This window comes from Protopterus annectens, chromosome 4.part1 (assembly GCF_019279795.1).
Source record: "Protopterus annectens isolate FY-2018-M chromosome 4.part1, PAN1.0, whole genome shotgun sequence".
NCBI classification, from domain to species: Eukaryota; Metazoa; Chordata; order Ceratodontiformes; family Protopteridae; genus Protopterus; species Protopterus annectens.
Window position 1 is genome coordinate 514358595 of NC_056734.1, and position 19902 is coordinate 514378496.

General features: G+C 45.1%; 1 protein-coding gene across 1 annotated transcript in view; it reads left to right on the forward strand.

The window, feature by feature from the left end:
* Positions 1-19902, forward strand: part of LOC122801243 (high density lipoprotein binding protein) — a 1918659-nt gene that overhangs the window by 1089901 nt on the left and 808856 nt on the right. Inside the window, exon 16 of the mRNA XM_044070795.1 lies at positions 5017-5235. Within this exon, the coding sequence (XP_043926730.1) occupies positions 5017-5235 (219 nt within the window). The remainder of the gene's footprint in view (positions 1-5016; positions 5236-19902) is intronic.

The window sequence follows — 19902 nt, forward strand, 5'->3', positions numbered from 1 at the left end:
ACTTGGCAGCATGGTGGATAATGTAGTCATACAAAAAACACCACTCAGTAAAGCTGTGATGGATGTCATTCTGGAAGCCAGAAGGCCTAGTACTAGAAAGTGTTGTGCTGGAAAATGGAAGAGATTCTTTGCCTGGAACCAGGCACAAGGGACTGATACAGCAGTACCAAATATTCCTCAGATTTTGCAATACTTGACTGAGATGCTGGACAAAGGCCTATCTTTTTCATCAATTAAAATTCATGCCTCTGCCATTTTGGCTCATTACAATACAGAGCCACCACTTTTTTTCCTCACTCTTTATTAAGGCAGTACCTCAGAGGAGCCAAAAATTTAAGGCCCCCAGGGAGACTACCAATACCTGCATGGGACCACAGCTATGTCTTGGAAAAGCTCACACTGCCTCCTTTTGAGCCAGCTGCTACGGCTGATATGAAGTTATCATGGAAAACAGCTCTGCTCTTAGCAATTCTGCAAGACCTGTTTCAGAGCTACAGGCGCTCATGGCTGTGGAACCTTTCATCATTTTTCATCCAGACAGGGTCTCCCTGAGGACAAACCCAACATTTATGCCTAAAGTAGTGTCCAGTGTGGCTCTTAACCAAGCCATCCATCTGCCAACCTTTTACCCAAATCCACAGAACAAGGGGGAGAGAATTCTGCATTCTTTGGATGTACACAGCTTAGGTTCTACTTGAACAGAACCAAAGCTTTCAGGAAGACTGAGCAATTACTAGTGGTATATGCTGCAGGATCACAAGGGAAGCCTGTCTCAAAGCAGACTATTTCTAAGTGATTAGGCCACCGCAATCTGTTCTGCTACTTACACCATGGCAAGCCAGTGCCTAAGGGCATGAGGCCTTATTCCACCAGAGCTGTAACCACCTCAGCTCACTGTTTCAGTCCAGGTTACCCACCTGCCTTCCCCCCTTTTTTTGGATCTTATCTTTCCTTGTCTGATTTATACTACCTATGTGGTGTATTTGCTTATAGATTAAGGCAAAATTTATATTGTATTTCTGAATATATATATATATATATATATATATATATATATATGTATATATATGTATATATATATATGTATATATATATATATGTATATATATATATATATATATATATACATATATATATATACATATATATATATGTATATATATGTATATATATATATGTATATATATATATATATATAAAGTTTGGCTACCCTTTTTGGGGGCACCTGACATCTGGGGCAAGAAAAATTGAAGAAAATGGTGTCAGCTGCTTCTTTTATACCCCTGACGACCTGATGTCAGGGAAGGGGCGACGCAGGACCCAAGACTTGGGAATTCAGACTGGCTGAGGGCCACCTGCCTGGAGGATTACCCAAATGTAATGACTGCAACAGTGAATACACTGCAATATCTGCATTTATGGTAAGTGTAAACAACTGTAATTTTCTTCCCCTGCACATCTGACAGGAGAAAAATGGAACGTGCTGTCTCAGCATGCAGGTTTTACAGGGTCCCCTCTGCACCCCCCAAAACTTGGCCATGCTGAAACTGACTGCTTGGACGCTTTAACACACTGATTCCAGGTAGGCTCGTATATTGAGGACATGATTAAGATTATTCTAGAGGGTAAGAAGCCATACAGAAGGAAGTCTTAAATGGAGAAGATTCCTCCTTTTGGTGCGAGTTCAGGATCATAGATGCAAAAACCTAAAGTGATTATGGTATTGGAATCTGTCCTTTGACAGACATGCACGCTTCTGTTTCAGCCTGCCAGACCCATGGACCCACCCTTGTACTCAAGGCCTATTAAGCAGGTACTCAAGAGGTCCTGCATCTTGACCTCCAAGAATGGATGTTTTTCTGTCATATGATTTTAACTAGTTTTAGAAGAGTTGACTCTGGCACCATTTGAACAATCTACTTTGGTTGCTTTCCAGTTTCTCTCTTGGAGGTAGTATTTTCTTGGTGTCTGTTATCTCTGTGAAAATCCCTGATCTCCAGCCTACTGTTTGCAAAGATATATTGCTTTATACTAACCCTTCTTTCATGCCTGAGATAGTTTCTGAGCTGTCCCTTAACTCTGCCTTCTGCTTGCTTATTGTCTTTCTATTCCCACAGAATAGAGAAGTTGACCCTTCATTCCCTTGATGTGTATGGACAAATTTTATTTGTACAGGACTAAAGAATTTGGAAAAACTGATCCGTTTTTCTTTGCAAAACGGAATGTACAGAAACCAGTAAAAAGACAAAGCACTCTTTCTAAATGGTTTATTCGTTGCATTTTGTATTGCTAGACAATTCATGGCAAAGCTGATCTGGTGGGGCATATTGGAGGCCACTGCAGCCACCATTGCCTTTGTATGGAGTCACCACACTGGCTAGTCTGAAGGCAGCAGCTTGGACTTATGTTCAGCTTCAAGACACTACAGTTCAAGGATAATCTGTTCCAGAGCAGGATTCGCCTCTGTGTCCAACAGGATCTGATCTCATGATTTACGGATGCTAACCACTCTCTCTGTATGTTTCGTATCTTATCTGCAGTAGTAAATATGACAGTAAACAGAAGACAGTTCTGTTAAGACTGTACCTTTAATGTTGAAGTAAATTAACTACCATCTATCTTAACCCCCTGTTCACTCTCCCCACTGTATTCCTTGTAGCAGAGATGGTAGTGGCACCCACTCCCAGTCCTTTATCTACACCTTCCATCTTGCTTCCCCACTAGGGAGCTGTTATCTGGTCCAGTTGGCTTTGGTGCTGACGTTTTGTACCCAGCTATAGCAAGGGCAATAAAGATCTGAAAAATGGCATCGGCTGACGTCTCTTATCACTGCTGTTTGCTCTGAGTGGGCATTGGGGTGGGTCAGTACACCACCAAGTCTGAGGACTTGGCCTGTGATCCCACCAACCCCCAGTCATTTTTTAGACTAATTCAGAGAATTTTTTGGTAGGAAGAAGCAACCACTTTGTCCCCAGGGGTTTTACAGGTTGGAGATTGGAGACCATTGTATTTTTTCCCCTATAACTAGTCACACTTGCTAATGCCTATTCCACTAAAAAAGAAGTTACTTGTGGAGTGCCGCACCATATTGGAGAAGTGTAGAAGTCTGACCAGAAGGTTAACACTTGGTAGAGGCAAATTTCCAAAATAGATAAGGAATTGTTACAAGAATAACACCACTTAAGCATCTGAGGCGCTGGTGTGTGTAGTCAAACCTGTATTTGTTTCCTTTGCTGTAGGAAGGAGCTGGCAGTTAGTGAGCAAAATGTATCCTTTCAGGATGAGCTGGCAATTAGTAAGCAAAACTTGTCCAGGTTGATGGTCAAATGCATTCCTTGGCAGTCAGCTAGCTGCTTGCCCACTGTAACATACTGTTGTCAAAAGCCAGTTTGTTAGGGGCACAACTACTTCACGTATCTACTAAAGGTATCTCTGCAGGCTTTGCGTCATGGCCATTTGGTCTTTTCATACATTCACCAAGTATTATTGCTTTGACATTTTATTCCACAATGTAGCTTCTTTTGGCAGGCGTCCACCCTTGCTTTCAGCTTGTAGCCTTTAGCAGGTTTAGGTTTGCTCAGTCTTCCCAACAGTTAACCAGAATGGCTGCAGGTAGTTTCCTGCAAATGGATAAAGTATACATTTATTTACCTTTTTTTAATGCATCTGTCCATATTAAGTCATCACACTAATTATAACAGGTTTACATGCGTCAATAGAAAAAGCATTCCTTGGTAGTTTCAGTTTTGTCATGCAGTATACATGTCAGTTTCCATTTTAATAATTTTCACTTAGTGTTAATGGCACAACAGGTAACACACTTGCCTTTGGTGCTTTGAAGATCAGAAGGCTGTCTCTTCTATTCCCACACCTGGTGCATGGATTAATTTCCAGTACTGACACTAGTGTGGCATAAAGGGATGCTGTACTCCTGACTGTGCTGTCCTGTGGATGAAAAGCTAAGTCAAGGTTCCATCTGCCTGAGTTGGTTATAGCTCTGGAGGATATAAAAGCTCCCACTGCCCCTGTTGAAAAGTGGAAGTTCCCATGTACTCTGGCCAAATTTCCCTTGGTAGTGTAGATACTACCTCGGGCCTCTCCGGAAGAGAGGTCACTAGCTTAGTGGGACTAATCTGGCCAACAAAGGATGAATTAAATATTCACACTCTTACATAAATTGCTCAGTTCTGCCTTCCCTTAAACCCTGCTCCTAAACACTGTACTGCATGTATTCCCATAAATTAGTTTTTATGAAATTTGCTCCTCCCCTTTTACAAAGACTTTTCTCCTTTACAGCATTCAGAATTACCAGTACATTTTACAGTACATATGCTTGAGTATATCCTTGTATGCTTTCAGTGTTACTGGCTCAGTTTCCTTACTGAGCGTCAAATGTAGTAACATGGGCTGAGCATACTGTCCTGAGTACGCATTTGATGCCATGGAGTGCACCTGTAAGGTGGTGTGCATCAGTCATAGGGAATACAAGAAAGATGAGATAGGGTTTGCAAGAGAAGGAGTCTTTAACCAGTTGTAGGTTACTTCTTTGTATGTTTGAGAATTCATATATTTTTACTTGTGTGCCTTGTTACATTATCATTTACTGTATTGTGTTTTAACTGCGAATTTCTCATTAAAAAGGTGCTCCATTATTTTTATATGGAGTACTGCAGCAGTGGCACCATCAGTTGTCTGGCCTGCCTTTCTACTTCCAAACAATGACTGGTGTTAATGGAGCAGAAAAGTTGTTACACTGCTGATTTTCTCTTCCTAAGTGATGCGTGCCTCCAAAGCAACCTTTTTGTATGTAAATGTGGTCACTCCTAACATCTTTTTTTCTTTGTCAGTAAAAAAAAATGAAAACCAAAAACATTTCTGTTCCTGTTTTACAGGAAGTATACATTTGCAATATTGTATACAAGAGTAGCAAGGTAAGGACACTGTCCTTATGGTATCTTGATTAGTTTTCATATTTTTTGTACTTATTGTGGTTGGATTTTTTGTGTTTTTTTATAGGCCAACATCACAGAGGTTGAAGTCTCCATTCCAGCCAAGTTGCACAATTCTTTGATTGGCTCCAAGGGTCGCTTTGTACGCTCACTCATGGAAGAATGTGGAGGTGTACACATCCATTTCCCTACCGAAGGCTCTGGAAGTGACACTGTTACCATCAGGGGACCAGCAGAAGATGTTGAGAAGGCAAAGAAACAGCTGATACAGGTTGCTGAAGAGAAGGTAATCCAGGACATTGCCAGAACAGTAATTTTAATTTGTCTGAATTATATTAATTGCCTAACACTAACAGTACTGTAAGAACAAAGGTTGTTTACTATGCAATGACTTCCAAGGTGGGATCCAGTTGAGAAGCATGTTAACTGCAGCTTTCCTAGAAGAAATATCAGTAATTGTGGCAAAAAGGCAGTAAAAGCACTCAGTTTTACTTAAGTTTGGATCCTGGCTAAAAATTACTCTGGATATCAGTTGAGAAAAAATCCAATAAAGGTAAAATGAAGAAAGAGGAAAACTTGAAAGTTCTGCAGGGCAAAGACTCTGCAGAAACTTGGTAGGAACAGAGCAGTGTGTTGTAGGTGCGAGATATAACTTCCAAAATTACGGAAAAAAAAAAATCCCAGAGAAACCAGGAGATGTTTAAGTTGGGCACTGGTGGAGTACATAAAATCAAGTAAGAGAAAAAAACATTCTGGATGTATGTTCAAGCTGTTTAAGCCCGCAATGGAAATTAAGGAAAGACTGGCAGAAAACAGGCATCTCAAGAGGAGCTGTTCCAAAAAAAAAAAACGTTGTTATGGAAGGTTAGACTATTTCTAAGGCCCTCGGCTTTCCCTGAGAAGCTGGAAGGAACCGACTGTATAAGCTTTAAGAAGACCACTATTAGCAGTCAGACTGGTGTCATACACCAGTACAGATTAACAGATTATGCACATCCTGTTTGATCCAGTAAGTGTTTAAAAAAGCAGCCAAGACTAATAGTGAAGATAGGAACAAACCAACAAAAAGATGTTAATGTGGCAATGGGAAAGGTTTTGATAGTCTGACAAGTGTATTTGCAGAAAAGAACTATTTTGCTTATAATGGATAGAAAGTGATCAAATTTTATTCCAGTTAGAAAGTGTTTGCAAGGTGGAATGAGGTGCAGAGTACCTTGCAGTACTGTTTCCCCTCCCTCTGGGCACAAATGAATTTATGGAGGCTGACCAGGTGGCGGAAGGAGATGAATCAGTTAATTGATTTAAACCGTAATAGGGATGGTATTGATGTTCTGCACTTGCATATTGCAATATTTCTATGGGAAGGGGTGTAAATTGCATGTTTTGAGATTTCATTTGAGTGTTGATTCATTAAGCTAGAAGCATTTTCACCTTTGAGTTATCACTTGTAACATAGGCAAACTTAGATTTACATACAAGTAATCAAACCATATAACATCTGATATTGTCAGTTTTTCATCTCATCCTCCTATATGGGTCCAGATCAGATCCATTGGATCCCACTTGGCCGTTAGCAAGCTCAAGGCAACCAAAAAGCTCTTGGATACCCCCTTACCCACAAAGCATCTCTCCCCATTACCTCATCTCATTTGCTGCTTTGCAGAGACTTGGTCTGATCAGCTAGCTCTTGGTTATTAGGTCCTATAAGAACTTTTTCCTCTCTAGTCTCCTTTTCACTTTTTAGTGTAGTTTGTCTTTTCTGTCTGTCCCTTATAGTTTGTAGCCCATTCTTTACAGTAACTGTTTTTAATTAAGTTACTTTGATTTAGTCTTTCCCATTCCCTTTAACTTTCCTCCAGTAACAGTTTTTATAGGTTACTTCCCTAAAGGTACATCATTAACTACTATTGTTAATAGCTCTCTCCTCTCTGCTTCTTTCTATTTTAATTGAAGGAAAAAAAATTCTCTTTCGTTTCTCTGTGTGAGTGGATTCTCTGCCTTTTCCTTTTCCTTGCTTTATGGTGAAGAAACAAGAAACCTGCTGGCTTCAAATAAATGCACAAAGTGCTGACCCAAGATCCCTGTAATCAACTCAGTCTGTGTATATAGTCTTGGCCCCCTTCAATTGCAAGTGGATTGTGAGTTCTACCAATCCTTTAATCATCGAGCTTTAGTGGAAAGAAAAAAGCTCATCTTGAAGGGCGTGTTGCCTTCAGCCTTTGGGGAGGCTATTTCCGGATTAGTCCGATTTGACTTTATTTCCACAAAGATGAGATCAGCTCATGCGAGCCCAGCTTCACATTTCCTCTAAATCCTCCGATAAAGGAAAAGAGACCCTCTTCTGCACCGACTGACACTTTGGAGCCAAAACTGCAAATGTCAGTTTCCAAAGTCTGGGGAGTCCGATATGATTGTAGCCTTCAGCACTGATCTCTACCCTGTTGGATCAGACGTTTTTGGCTCTGATCCTATCTAGTAAAGATAGATCAGATCCGTTAATGCCTGATTCAAGAACTAGTCCATTTAAGCCTATCTTAACTTTACTGAGAACACAGTACTCTCCAACCTTTGATCCGGTTCCATTGAGTGTGCTGTCTACCTTCTTATCAAGACCAAGGTCCCCCATCTGGTTCTTCCCATTCAGCCAGGAGCCTTACTGAAGATTATGTGGAATGGATGGTGCAGTAGATTTTGTGGGTGCAGGGCATCAAGATGTCCTCCAAGACACTTGGTGCCAGGTCTGTCTAAACATCCTCTCCCCCTTTTCCTCCTCGGGCTAAAGGGCAAGCTTCGGAACAGTCAGATCTGATAAGCCTGGTACCTTTCAGCTCTGCTCCAAAGATGTCCTCATCCTCTGATCATGTTTTTATTCAGTGTTAGTCGGCTTCTTTGGAGCCGGAGAGTTTTTGGAGCCATACTTAAACTTGCAGACCTGGAATGCGCTCAACTCCCAGGTCTTCAAAGCAGTCGTGCCTCAGGGCTTCAGTAAAGGTGAGCTTGATTCCAGCGTCAACTCCTTGCCGACTGCCTTCCGGACTGGAGGGGATCCCATCCCGAAAGCATGGCATGTCGGAGCGGAAGTCTTTGTCCATTCAGGAGCAATCGGCTTTTGAGGCTTTGGAGAGGGCTGTAGCTGCCTCTGTATCTAATTTCACCTCCCCCCTTCGATCCACAATCCCAGCAAGTTACCCTGCTTTCCTCCTCTTACCACAGTGTTCCACAGGGACAACATTACCTCTGGCACCAGGATAATTACCCGTCTGAGTACCCTGACTCTTCCGATATCTCCCTAGACTACCCCACTGAGTAGGTCTGTAGGAAGAGACTGCAAGAAGCATTTGGACTCCACAGAGGGGTCAGTCATCGAGGATACTAACCTCGATAAGGGGAAGGAATCCCCATGGTCACCCCCTGAGGATGTTCCTTTGGGGAGATTCTGAAACAGAGGGTGGCTGGCAGTCCAGCAATCTTTCACCTGAGGAATCTGTGTATCTGGTTGCCTAGGTTCCTGGCCATTTACCTCCTGGGTGACTCCGCCCACTGATGAGCTCGTAGGTTTGATCTTTCGGCGGGTATGTGAAAACCCAGATTCCATTGAGCCTGCTCCCTGGAGACCAAATAAAATTATAACCACTCCCTCTACATTTTCTATTAATTGATGTTCTTCGTGTTTCACTGTTGCAATCATCACATTTGGGTTACGTGCTTGAAGTAGCCCTTAGTAGGCCTGATTAACAAAGTCTTGGGTCCTGCGTCGCTTGCCGTCTTTTCCTTGGCTTCAGGTTGTCAGGGGTATAAAACATGCAGCCGATGCCATTACATCAGTCTTGCTTGTCATGCGGTGCCCGAAGCAGAAGCAGTTCGCAAGTGCTGGTTGGCCGACTCCTGAAATTTTCAAGTTTCAGAACCGAAGTCTGCAACTAAAAGTTAAGTACCACATTGGGGAAACCTTTTTTCTTGCTCTAAACCGATGTCAGTAAATGTAAATTGCATTTCTTGTGGAAAGCAAATACCTCAAAGATTTTCATTCGTACTGTATTCCTTGCCTAGGCCCTGACCACAATGTACCTCACTTTCGGTTTTGTGCCTTATTTAAGCCACAAACTATCCATAGTCTGTATATTTTCATTTCTAAATATTTTGGTGCTCGGTTCAATTATCCAGATATGTCTTTGGTAAGCCGTCAGACTACTGACATTCCAAAAAAACGCAAAGATAAACACAGGCCACCTAGGTCCAAAGCTGCTGACTGCACTTCTAAGCCAGTCGCCAGTTTGCCGGTTCTCAGTGAGGTGCTTTTGCAGCCTCTGATACCCACTACTTCAGATTTGCAGGCCTCTGAGATCCATTCGGAGTCCGGTATGCCGCGAGATGCTTAAATTGTTGAACTTGCGGATGTCTCTACCTTGGATAGGTCTGGAGCCGCTGTGCAGGGTGTATTCAGGAGGCCTACTGACTTGCATATTAAACTGACGCCATCTTCTTCAAGGCCTAAAACTCGAACCATGCCTAGAAAATTGACACCCAGACCACATGGTCAGGCAGGCCTCTATGCCTAAAAAACAAATAAGAATGGCTGAAGACCTTATTACTTTAATCAGGGGATGCCAACCTTCCCCCTCTAAGAGACCTAGGACAGAGTTTGCTTATACTACTTCTGACCATTATTCTGAAATTTGTTTCCTCTGACCAGGATCTACCTATGAGGATTCTGATGCTGAGGACTCTATTCCCTCTGCAACCACCCCCCCCCCCCCCCCCCCGGAGGATTTCTCTTTTGGTGAAACCTTGCATACCCTTGGGGAGCATTTTCGTTGGGAAAGTCAGGATTTCTCTGATAATAATAAAAAAAAAAAAGGCTTGGGGATTTCTTACTCCTGCTCCAGCACAGGCCTTTAGCTATCCCTGCTGTACTAGAGATTGTTGATGCCTTTTTGGAATCTAGTTTGGCCCCTGACTCTCTACCTCCTGCTCCCAGAAATCCAGATAGATATTACAGGGTTGAGACTCAAGTTCCTTTTCAAAAATCCTACTGCGGACCCTTTCACAGGGTCCCAAGGGCATCAAAGCTACTACTGCCAAAAATCCTACCCCCTCAGACTCTAGGGCACTGGATAGATGGGGTAAGAAGGTATACACTTATGCAACTTTGGCCATTGGGGCCTTAAACTGACAGTTTCATATGTTGAAGTAGCAGCATATTATTGGATTGCTTAAACAGAAAATGTTGATTCCTGATTGTGCTGAAAATAAGGATTTTCAGGACTTGATGCATTCTGCTGAACAAGTTGGAAAAATACTTTGCAATGTGGTTTTGATTCACTAGAAGCGTCTTGCAGGGCTGCTGTCACTGGGTCTGTATTTAGAAGGCATGTTTGGCTTAAGGAGCAATCCTTGCCAGATCATGTTAAAGCTAAATGTTAAGTTGTCAATCTCGCCTTCATTCTTGCTGGATGGGTTTGGAGCCGAACCTTGGCTCCGACTCTCACTACTAAAGCTCGAGAGCTAATTTTACCGGCTCGAGGCAACCCTATATCCCATGATGCTAGGCGGCAACTCCCCAGATCTTGTTTGCCGCTTTCGCTAGCGAGGTGCTTTATTACCGGCTCCTGGTAAGTGTTAGATTTTGTTTCAAAATCGCTCTTTCTACTTAGCCTTCCCACCTTTTTTTCATAGTATAGCTTAGTCTAACGGTTAAACTAAAATTTTTTCCCCGTTAGTGTTATTTTTTGTCCCCTTATCCCAATTATTCTTCCCTTCCACTAGGTTAGGACGTAGGCCCTGCTCCTTTCCTAGTCGTCTCACAGGGATTCTGTGCTGTGGGTGTGGTCTGTGTGTGTACCCCTGTATCCCTGTCTGTTTGGATTTGGTGTGTGTGTTTAAATTTGGCCCTTTACTTCGACAGCATTATGTCGAAGGATACAAAGGTCTCGGGCTTCAAGAAGTGTGACTCGTGCTGTCAGAAGATGTCTCTGACAGACTGTCACACTTCTTGCGTTTACTGCCTGGGATCCCTGCACCTGCAGGACTCTTGTTCTGTGTGCCGTGCGTTCAGTCCAAGAGTCCTGTAGGAGCGCAGGAATAAACTAATCTTAAGGGGCTTATTGAAGCCCTCAAAGCCAACCAAACCGTCGGCTCCGAGTTCTAAGCCTTCGGCTGGTGGCTCACCATCTGCCACTCTATCGGCTCCAGCTGGAGCTGATGCGTCGGCACCGCAGCTTCTTGCATCGGCTCCACTCTGAGCCGATACCTCTGAGACTCAACTTTCACAGTCTGCTCCAGCTGGAGCCGACGTGTCTACGGCTCCATCGGCTCCACTCATCTCTCTACCCGAAAGAGGTCCAGATCCCCATCGTTGGAATCAATCCATTCGGCTCCGAGGTCACCCTTGCTCGCAGAGCCATCGGAGCCGTTCATCGTGCTTACAGCTGCAGTAATCACAGATGGGTTCTCTGCCGTCAGGCGGGTCCTCGGTCGGCCGAATTCCAAAGTCTAGGTCCGGCGTCGGTTGTTGTCGCTTTCTTTCCTGACGTCAGTGCGACAGGGGTTTTTAAGACACAACTGACGCCATTTTCTTCAGTCTTTTTTGCCGTGCGGTGCCCGAAGCAGAAGCAGTTTGCAAGTGCCGGTCGGCCAGCTCCTGAATTTACGAAAAATTGGAAACCGAAGTCTTCTTTAAAGCTAAGTACCCTGTTGGGGAAACTTTTCTTGCCTCAGACCGATGTCAGACAAAGTTAACAATTGTATTTCTTGTGGGAAGCAAATACCGCATAAGGATTTCCATACCTTGTTTAGGCCCAGACCACGACGTCTCGGGCTGTCGCTTTTGCGCTACTTTCAATAAACGCACTATTAAGCGTCGGGTGGAGTTCGCCCAACATTATTTTGGTAAAGCCTTTGATTATAAAATGTCGTCGGAGACTCCGACTACAGTTTTGTCTAAAAAACGCAAGGACAAGGACTGACACATAAGGTCTGCAGTCTCCACTGACACCACGCCAAAACCGGCTGCACGTGGTCCGGTTCTCAGCGAGACGCCTATGCAGTCCCTGACTACCGACACTTCCTTGGCGGTGTCTTCTGTAACCGAGACCGCAGGTACCTCTGCCCTTACTCAGACTACAGCCACCGAAGCCACTGTGAGTGTTGAGCCTCCTAATGTGGACAGGTCCACTTCCACCCAGGGTGTCTTTAGACCCTCCTCTTCCTTTTCCATTAAGGCCTTTAAGTCCAAATCAGCCATGCATCCCAAGAGGCCTGTTGCACAGGGCCCATCTCCAGGCCCCATGCCTAAAATGCAGATGCTTAAAATGGCTGAGGATTTAATTACTCTTATCAGGGGTTCCCAACCCCCTCCAGACAAGAGACCCAGAGTGGAGGAAGATTCTCCCTCTTCTGAACAGGGATCCATTTTCTCAGAACATTCTGATGTAGAGGAACACCCATACTCCCCTTATGAGGATTCTGATGCAGAACAGTCCATTCCTTCTGTATCTCCCCCAGAGGATTTTTCTTTTGGGGAAACCTTGCACACCTTGAGGGAACACTTCCATTGGGAAGGCCAAGACTTTTCTGATTCCAAGAAAAGGCTTAGGGAATTTCTTTTGTTACCCCAACACAGACCTCTGGCGATACCTCCTGTCTTGGACATACTTGATGTTTACTCTGAGGCTTGTCTTAATCCGGATTCCCTGCCTCCTGCCCCAGTCAAACCTGATGGGTACTACAGAGTTCCTAACTCTCACCAATTTCTTTTCAAAAGCCATAATGCTGACCCTGAAACCATTTCTCTAGGCCCCAAGGGAATGAAGGCCTCTACTGCCAAGAATCCATTACCTTCCGAAAGAGAATCTAGATCCTTAGAAAGGTGGGGAAAAAAGGTATACACCTCGGCCACCCTAGCCATGAGGGCCTTAAATTGTCAGTTCCATATGCTTAAATATCAGCAGTTTCTGTTATCACAATTAAGAAATAAAATGTCTACCTGAACAACCAGATTTGAAGGAATTGCAGGATATGATGCATAGTGCAGAACAAGTGGGTAAACACACCTTACAATGTGGCTATGATGCCTTAAAGGCCTCAAGTAGGGCTGCTGTTACAGGATCAGTTATTCGTAGACATGCCTGGCTTAGGGAACAAAGCTTGCCTGATCATGTTAAAGCTAAACTACTAGATGCTCCTTTACAAAAGGATGTACTATTTGGTACTAATGCTGAGGAGATACTACGGAAAATGGAAGAAAAAGCTAAATCTATGCAAACTGTCAAGGCTTTTCTACAGGTACAACCACCTCGTTTTAGCAGAAATTGGCCTTCTAAAAACTGGTCCTTTCCAGCCACGGACAAGCCCCAATAAGGTAGATACAGGCGCACAAGGGGCAGAGGACAATCTCAAGGATCATATAGAGGCAGACAAAGGCAAACTCCAGCACCAAGAGGTGGCGAAGACAGTGCACAACAATACAGAAAACAAACCCAATGACTTCCTCCTTTTCATGCCAAGCAAGTCTCAGCTGGCAGCTCCCTTGGGAGGAAAGCTGGCATTATTTACAAGAAATTGGCATATCACAACAGACAAATGGATCCTGGACATTATAAACAGAGGCTACAGATTTCATTTTCACACACTTCCAAAAATGAGAGGCATGCCAAACCTGCCACACAATCAAAGGGCAGAGGCACAAATACAAATTTCAAAACTCATGGACATGAAAGCTATTCAAGAGGTACCTACTCACAAACAAGGTCAAGGTTTTTATTCCAGACTATTTCTGGTACCAAGGAAAGGAACTGACTGGAGACCCATTTTGGACTTATCCATCCTAAATACATTTCTACTCGTACCAAAATTCAAGATGCTCACATTACAGCAGCTTCTTCCCATGCTGGGCAAGGAGTTTTGGCTGGTAACATTGGACCTCAAGGAGGCATACCTGCATGTCCCAATCGGACAAAGCTGCAGAAGATACCTCAGATTTCTTGCAGGTTCAATCCACTATCAATTCTCTGCATTGCCCTTTGGCTTATCTACTGCGCCCAGAGTATTCACGAAATGCCTGGCATCAGTAATTGCCTACTGCAGACTTCAAGGGATACAAATTTACCCTTATTTGGACGACTACCTGATCCAAGCGGACAGCAAGCACCTACTTCTGGAACATCTGGCTTATGTAACAAGGTTATTAAATTCCCTGGGATACACAGTCAAAGAGAAATCCAGGCTAACACCATCTCAGAAAATAACTTTCCTGGGTGCCAACTTGGACACAAACACCCAGATGGCCTACCTCACGCCAGAAAAATAAGGGCAACTGACTCAGTACTTCAAAATACTAGCAAATAGTACCAGGCTCACTGCAAGGAAAATCCTGCAGGCTCTGGGCTTCATGGCATCTTGCATTCTTTTAATCCCATGTGCAAAGTTGCACATCAGGAAACTTCAGTGGTGCCTAAAAAACCTATGGTCTCAACACAGCCACAGTTTGGAAACAATAATACCAATAATTCCATGTTTGCAAAAGGAATTTCTGTGGTGGGCCCAAGCATGTCAAGCAAACACAGGTCTTCCATTTTGCAAGCCTGAAGCATATCAAGTCATCACAACAGATGCCTCAGACTACACCTGGGGGGCGCACATGACAGGTGCATTCAGGGCAAATGGTCCCAAAAGGAAAAGCACCTTCGCATCAATCAAAAAGAAATGCTAGCAGTGATAAATGCAATTACAGCTTTCAAGGACCTCTTGCATCCAGGGCAATTATTGATAAGAACAGACAACACCACAGTAATGTGGTACATAAACAAACAAGGAGGAACACATTCATACCCCCTGTGCAGACTAGCCATGTCACTTTGGAACTTGGCTCTGGAATGGCAAATCGAACTTCAAGCACAGTACTTGCCAGGTTTGGAAAACACACTGGCAGACAACCTAAGCAGAATTATTACAGACCCACACGAATGGAAGTTGCATCCTCAAGTGTTTACAAAGATAATCCAAGCGTGGGGAAGGCCAGACATAGATCTCTTCGCCTCCCACAGGAATCAATTGGAAAAGTTCTGTTCAAGGACCTTTTCATCCAAAGGCCTGGAGAGTGGACGCCCTTTCTTTCAGTTGGGCAGCATGGACAGTTTACGCTTTCCCACCTTTGCCTCTTCTGCCCAAGGTGCTCTTGAAAGCAAGAGCAGACAGACCAAAGATACTGATTGCTCCAGACTGGCCAAGACAACACTGGTACCCTCTCCTGAGGAGCCTAACGCATACTCCTCCCTGGTCCCTACCTCTAATGCCTCTTCTACTGACTCAGCACAACTACAAAACTCTTCACAGCCAGCTGAAAACACTCAATCTCGCTGCATGGAAAATTCCTTAACACCACAACAGACCCTACTTTCCAAAGAGGTGCAGGATGTCATTTTGGAGGCCAGAAGGCCATCTACTAGAAAAGCTTACTCAGCAAAATGGAAACGGTTTTGCGCTTGGAATGAGAAAAAAGGCTAGGATCCCAGAAAACTGAATTTGCCTCTGATATTACAGTATCTAGCTGAGCTGTTGAACACTGGACTTCATTTTCATCCATAAAAATTCATGCCTCAGCCATTTCTGCAGAATTCAACACTGATCCACCTTTATTCTCTCACCCACTCTTAAGAAAGTTCCTCAGAGGGGCTAAGAATATAAGACCTCCTAGGAAACCACCAATACCAGCCTGGGATCTTAATTACATTCTAGAAAAATTAACATTGCCTCCCTTTGAACCAGCTGCCTCAACAGAGTTGCAATATTTGTCCTGGAAAACCGCTTTCCTTCTGGCCATTACCTCAGCTCGTAGGGTTTCGGAGCTGCAAGCCCTCATGGCTGTGCAGCCTTTACTCATCTTCCATCAGGACAGGGTTTCCCTTCGAACCAACCCGTCATTTTTGCCTAAAGTGGTATCCAGGGTAGCTTTGAATCAAGCCATACACTTAACTACCTTTTACCCCAATCCTCAAAATAAAGGGGAAAGGCTGCTACACTCCTTAGACATCCATAGACAGCTGCATTACTATTTGGACAGAACAAAGTCTATCAGGAAATCAGAACAACTTTGTGTCCTATGCTGTAGGAGCTCAAGGGAAGCCAGTTACCAAACAGACAATTTCAAAATGGATAGGCCACTGCATACGGTTTTGTTACTCCTTCATGGAAAATCTGTCCCTACAGGCATCAGATCCCACTCCACCAGGGCCACAGCTACCTCTACAGCCTTCCTCAGAGGAGTTCCTACCAAAGATATTTTGGAGGCAGCCACTTGGAGTTCTGTGCATACCTTCACCAAGCACTACCATCTACCTTTATACTGCAAGACTAGAGCAGGCTTTGCCACTGCTGTGTTGCAGGGCATTCTGGCTCATCCCAGTTCCACCTAGTGCCTACCACCCTATGCGTAGCTTTGGGATTCTACCCATCTGTGATTACTGCAGCTGTATGCACGATGAACATAGTACAGTTTTGTACCTACCATAAATGTAGATGTTAGAGTGCTAATACAGCTGCAGTACAGGTTTCCCTCCCTCCTTCCCCTCTTGGTAAAGGCCTAGGGGCTAACCCCTCCTCATACAACCTGATTGGGTTATCCTTCTATGGTATTTTTGCTTCCAACTACTGATTTTTGATTATATTGCATTGCATGACTATATATATATATATATATATATATATATATATATATATATATATAATTTATGTATTGCCTTCCTTCTGGGGGCACCTGACATCTGGGGCAAGAAAGACTGAAGAAAATGGCATCGGCTGTGTCTTATATACCCCTGTCGCACTGACGTCAGGACAGAAAGCGATAACAACCGACGCCGGACCTAGACTTTGGAGTTCGGCCGACCGAGGACCCGCCTGACGGCAGAGAACCCATCTGTGTTTACTGCAGCTGTATTAGCACTCTAACATCTACATTTATGGTAGGTACAAAACTGTACTTTCTCGGTCGTCCAGGCTTTCCGACCATGACCTTGAGAGAGTGGTCAGTAGACTCTTAGTCTCAGGCACTGGCCCAAATGCTTCACAGCCCATCTCATCAGACAGCGGCTATATCAGCTCCACCTACTATTCCTCCTTCGACTCTCCACCAGAGTTCGGAGCCGGAGCTTCTCGGAGCCGTGACCGTTGCGGCGTCTGAGCCGATGCCTCCCCCTTCGGCTCAGTCGTCCTCTGCTCCGATCTCCTCCATGGTGCCTTCATTGGAGGGTTCTGGGCACCTGAACTCTCTCGCCGGCTCTGAGGGGGCGAGTGGCATCGGACCCTTGTCCGACCCCGTTCTCCCTCTCAGAGCGTTGGTGCTGGTGAGCTCGGCCCCGACATCGGCTTCGGAGCCATCCCTGTCGGTGCGGCCCGGGGTTCCTAGTTCTTCGGAGCGGGAGCCCTCTGGCCTGCCTGATAGAGGAGCCTTCGAAGTGATGAGGAGCGTACTAGCCCCAGTGCCTGGTCAATGGTCAGCTCCATCAGCTCCTCCCACTACAGTGCCTGCTGACGTCTCTTCCCACTCTCTTGCTCCCGGACCCAGAGATCCAACGCCTCAGGTTTCCCCACTGGGAATTTCTTCCTCTTCCGAGGCTTCTCCTGACCCATCAGGTGAACCTCCACACAAGAGGACATGTAAGAGGAAGCATGTGGACTCCCCCTGAGTCCATTACATCGGATACAGACTTGGATGAGTTGGAAGGATCCCCAAGGTCCCCCTCTGAGGATGTCTTTCTCAGACATCCTTGAAATCCTTAAACAGAGGGGGAACTGGTCTTCCCTTAATCCTTCCGAGGACGAGTCTGTTTACCTGGAAGCTTTTGGTTCTCGACCCTCCACCTCCTGGGTGTCTCCGCCCTTCGACCCCCTTATGGAAGTGGTGGCACGGAAGGCGTGGACGGCCCCTGATTCGGTGGAACCCACCCCACGGAGGCCTTCCAAATTTATTACAGCTCCATCTGATAAACAATTTTTACGCAAAGGTGTCCCAGTTGATGCCATGGTGGTGGCTGCAGCCACCAAGAAGGAACTAGCCGATCCTTCAGTGCCTATCCATCCTCCTAACAAGGAATCTAGGACTATGGATAGGTATGGTAAGCGGATGTTTTCATTGGCGACCTTTGCCATGCGGTCTCTGAATTATTTGTGTCACTTCACTCGCCTTCAGAGATGTTCTCAAAGAGCTGGGTGAGGTTTTACAGGATCCATCAGCTGCTGGGTCCCAAGACAAAATTAACTCACAGCTAGGAACCCTAAACTCCATTGTTAACTCCTCCATGCGCCTCATTTCCTATGCAGCCGATGGAGCAAGATGGCAAAACTCTTTCTGCCGTAGGAGTCCATTTCTCCACCCATTCTAGACCATACTCTAAGGGTCAAAAGGGTGGAAAAAGGTGGTTCCGCAAATCTCAAGGAGTCACGCCTGATGCAAGAGGTCAGTTTCCCCCTAGAGGCAGAGGGGGGGTAACAATAGACATCGCCCAAGAGGCAGAGGGGGTCCGCAGAATCAGAGTAGCAGAGAGCCTCTCTGACAAACCCTTCCAGCATCCCTGAGGTGTTGCTCGACTGGCCACCTTCGGAGGCAGTCGGGGGAAGATTGTCGCTGTACCTACAAGCCTGGCTCTCCCTTACTCAAGACAAATGGGTACAGTCGATCATATCTGAGGGCTACAAAATTCCCTTTATCCAAACCCAAACTCAGAGAAAGGGGCCCCTTCCAGATGTTCCACCCAGTCTAAGGGAACAAGCAGGACTGGAAATTTCAAAACTGCTAACAGAGAGCCATCCAACCAGTCCCAGCAGACCAACTAGGATCCGGAGTCTACTCAAAGTTCTTTTTGGTACCAAAAAAAAACGGGACTGGAGGCCAGTATTGGATCTCAGCAAACTAAACAAGTTTTGAAAAAAACGAAATTCGCGATGGTCACGCTACAGTCCATTCTACCTCTTTTGAGCAAGGACAATTGGATGTGCTCAGTAGACCTTCAGGATGCGTACTATCACATAAAAATTCACAGGTGATCCAGAAGGTTTCTCCGCTTTCGGCTGGGGGCCAGTCATTACCAATTCAGAGCCCTGCCCTTTGGTCTCACTACAGCCCCCAGAGTGTTCACCAAATGTATGGCAGCGGTTACGGCTCACCTGAGACGTCAAGGATTCCAGGTGTTTCCATATCTAGACTGGCTCCTCACTGCCACCACCAGGCGTCAACTTTTTCAGGCCAGGGATTACACCATTCACATTTGCAAGGCGCTAGGAATTTCCATAAATTTCGAAAAATCTGCTTTGTCGCCTTGTCAGTCTATTACCATTATAGGCGCCAACCTGGACACTGTGCAGCTCTCAGCGAGGCTAACAGAGCAAAGGGTCTTAGATATTCAAAATCATGTCCATCTCCTTCAGATCAACAAAATTCAGGCCAGGTGTGTTCTGAAAGTACTGGGTCTCATGGCGGCTGCCATCACACTTCTTCCTCTTGCCCGTTTTCACATGCGTCTCCTTCAGTGGATGCTTTTCGCCCAGTGGTCTTTCCAACAACTCCCTATGACTCGCAAGATCATGATAACTCCAGCTTACAAAAATCATCTCTCTTGGTGTATTGTGTCCCCTCAAGTCTACCAAGGCAGACCATTTATCCCTCCCTCCCTGGTCGCCACGGTCACATCGGACGCCTCCCTGATCGGGTGGTGGGGGCATTTTCAGGGCAGGACAGTCCATGGCACATGGCAACCCTTCAAATGCCACCTGCACATAAATGTCCTGGAGATGAGAGCAGTGCTTTTGACGTTGCAAGCCCTCCACGACTCTTCCCCTGGGGACTATTGCAATCCAAACGGACAATATGTCCGTAGTGTGGTGCATCAACAAGCAGGGCGGAACCAAGTCCAATCCCCTGTGTTGAGAAGCATTCAGACTTTGGCAATGGGCAATCTCTTCT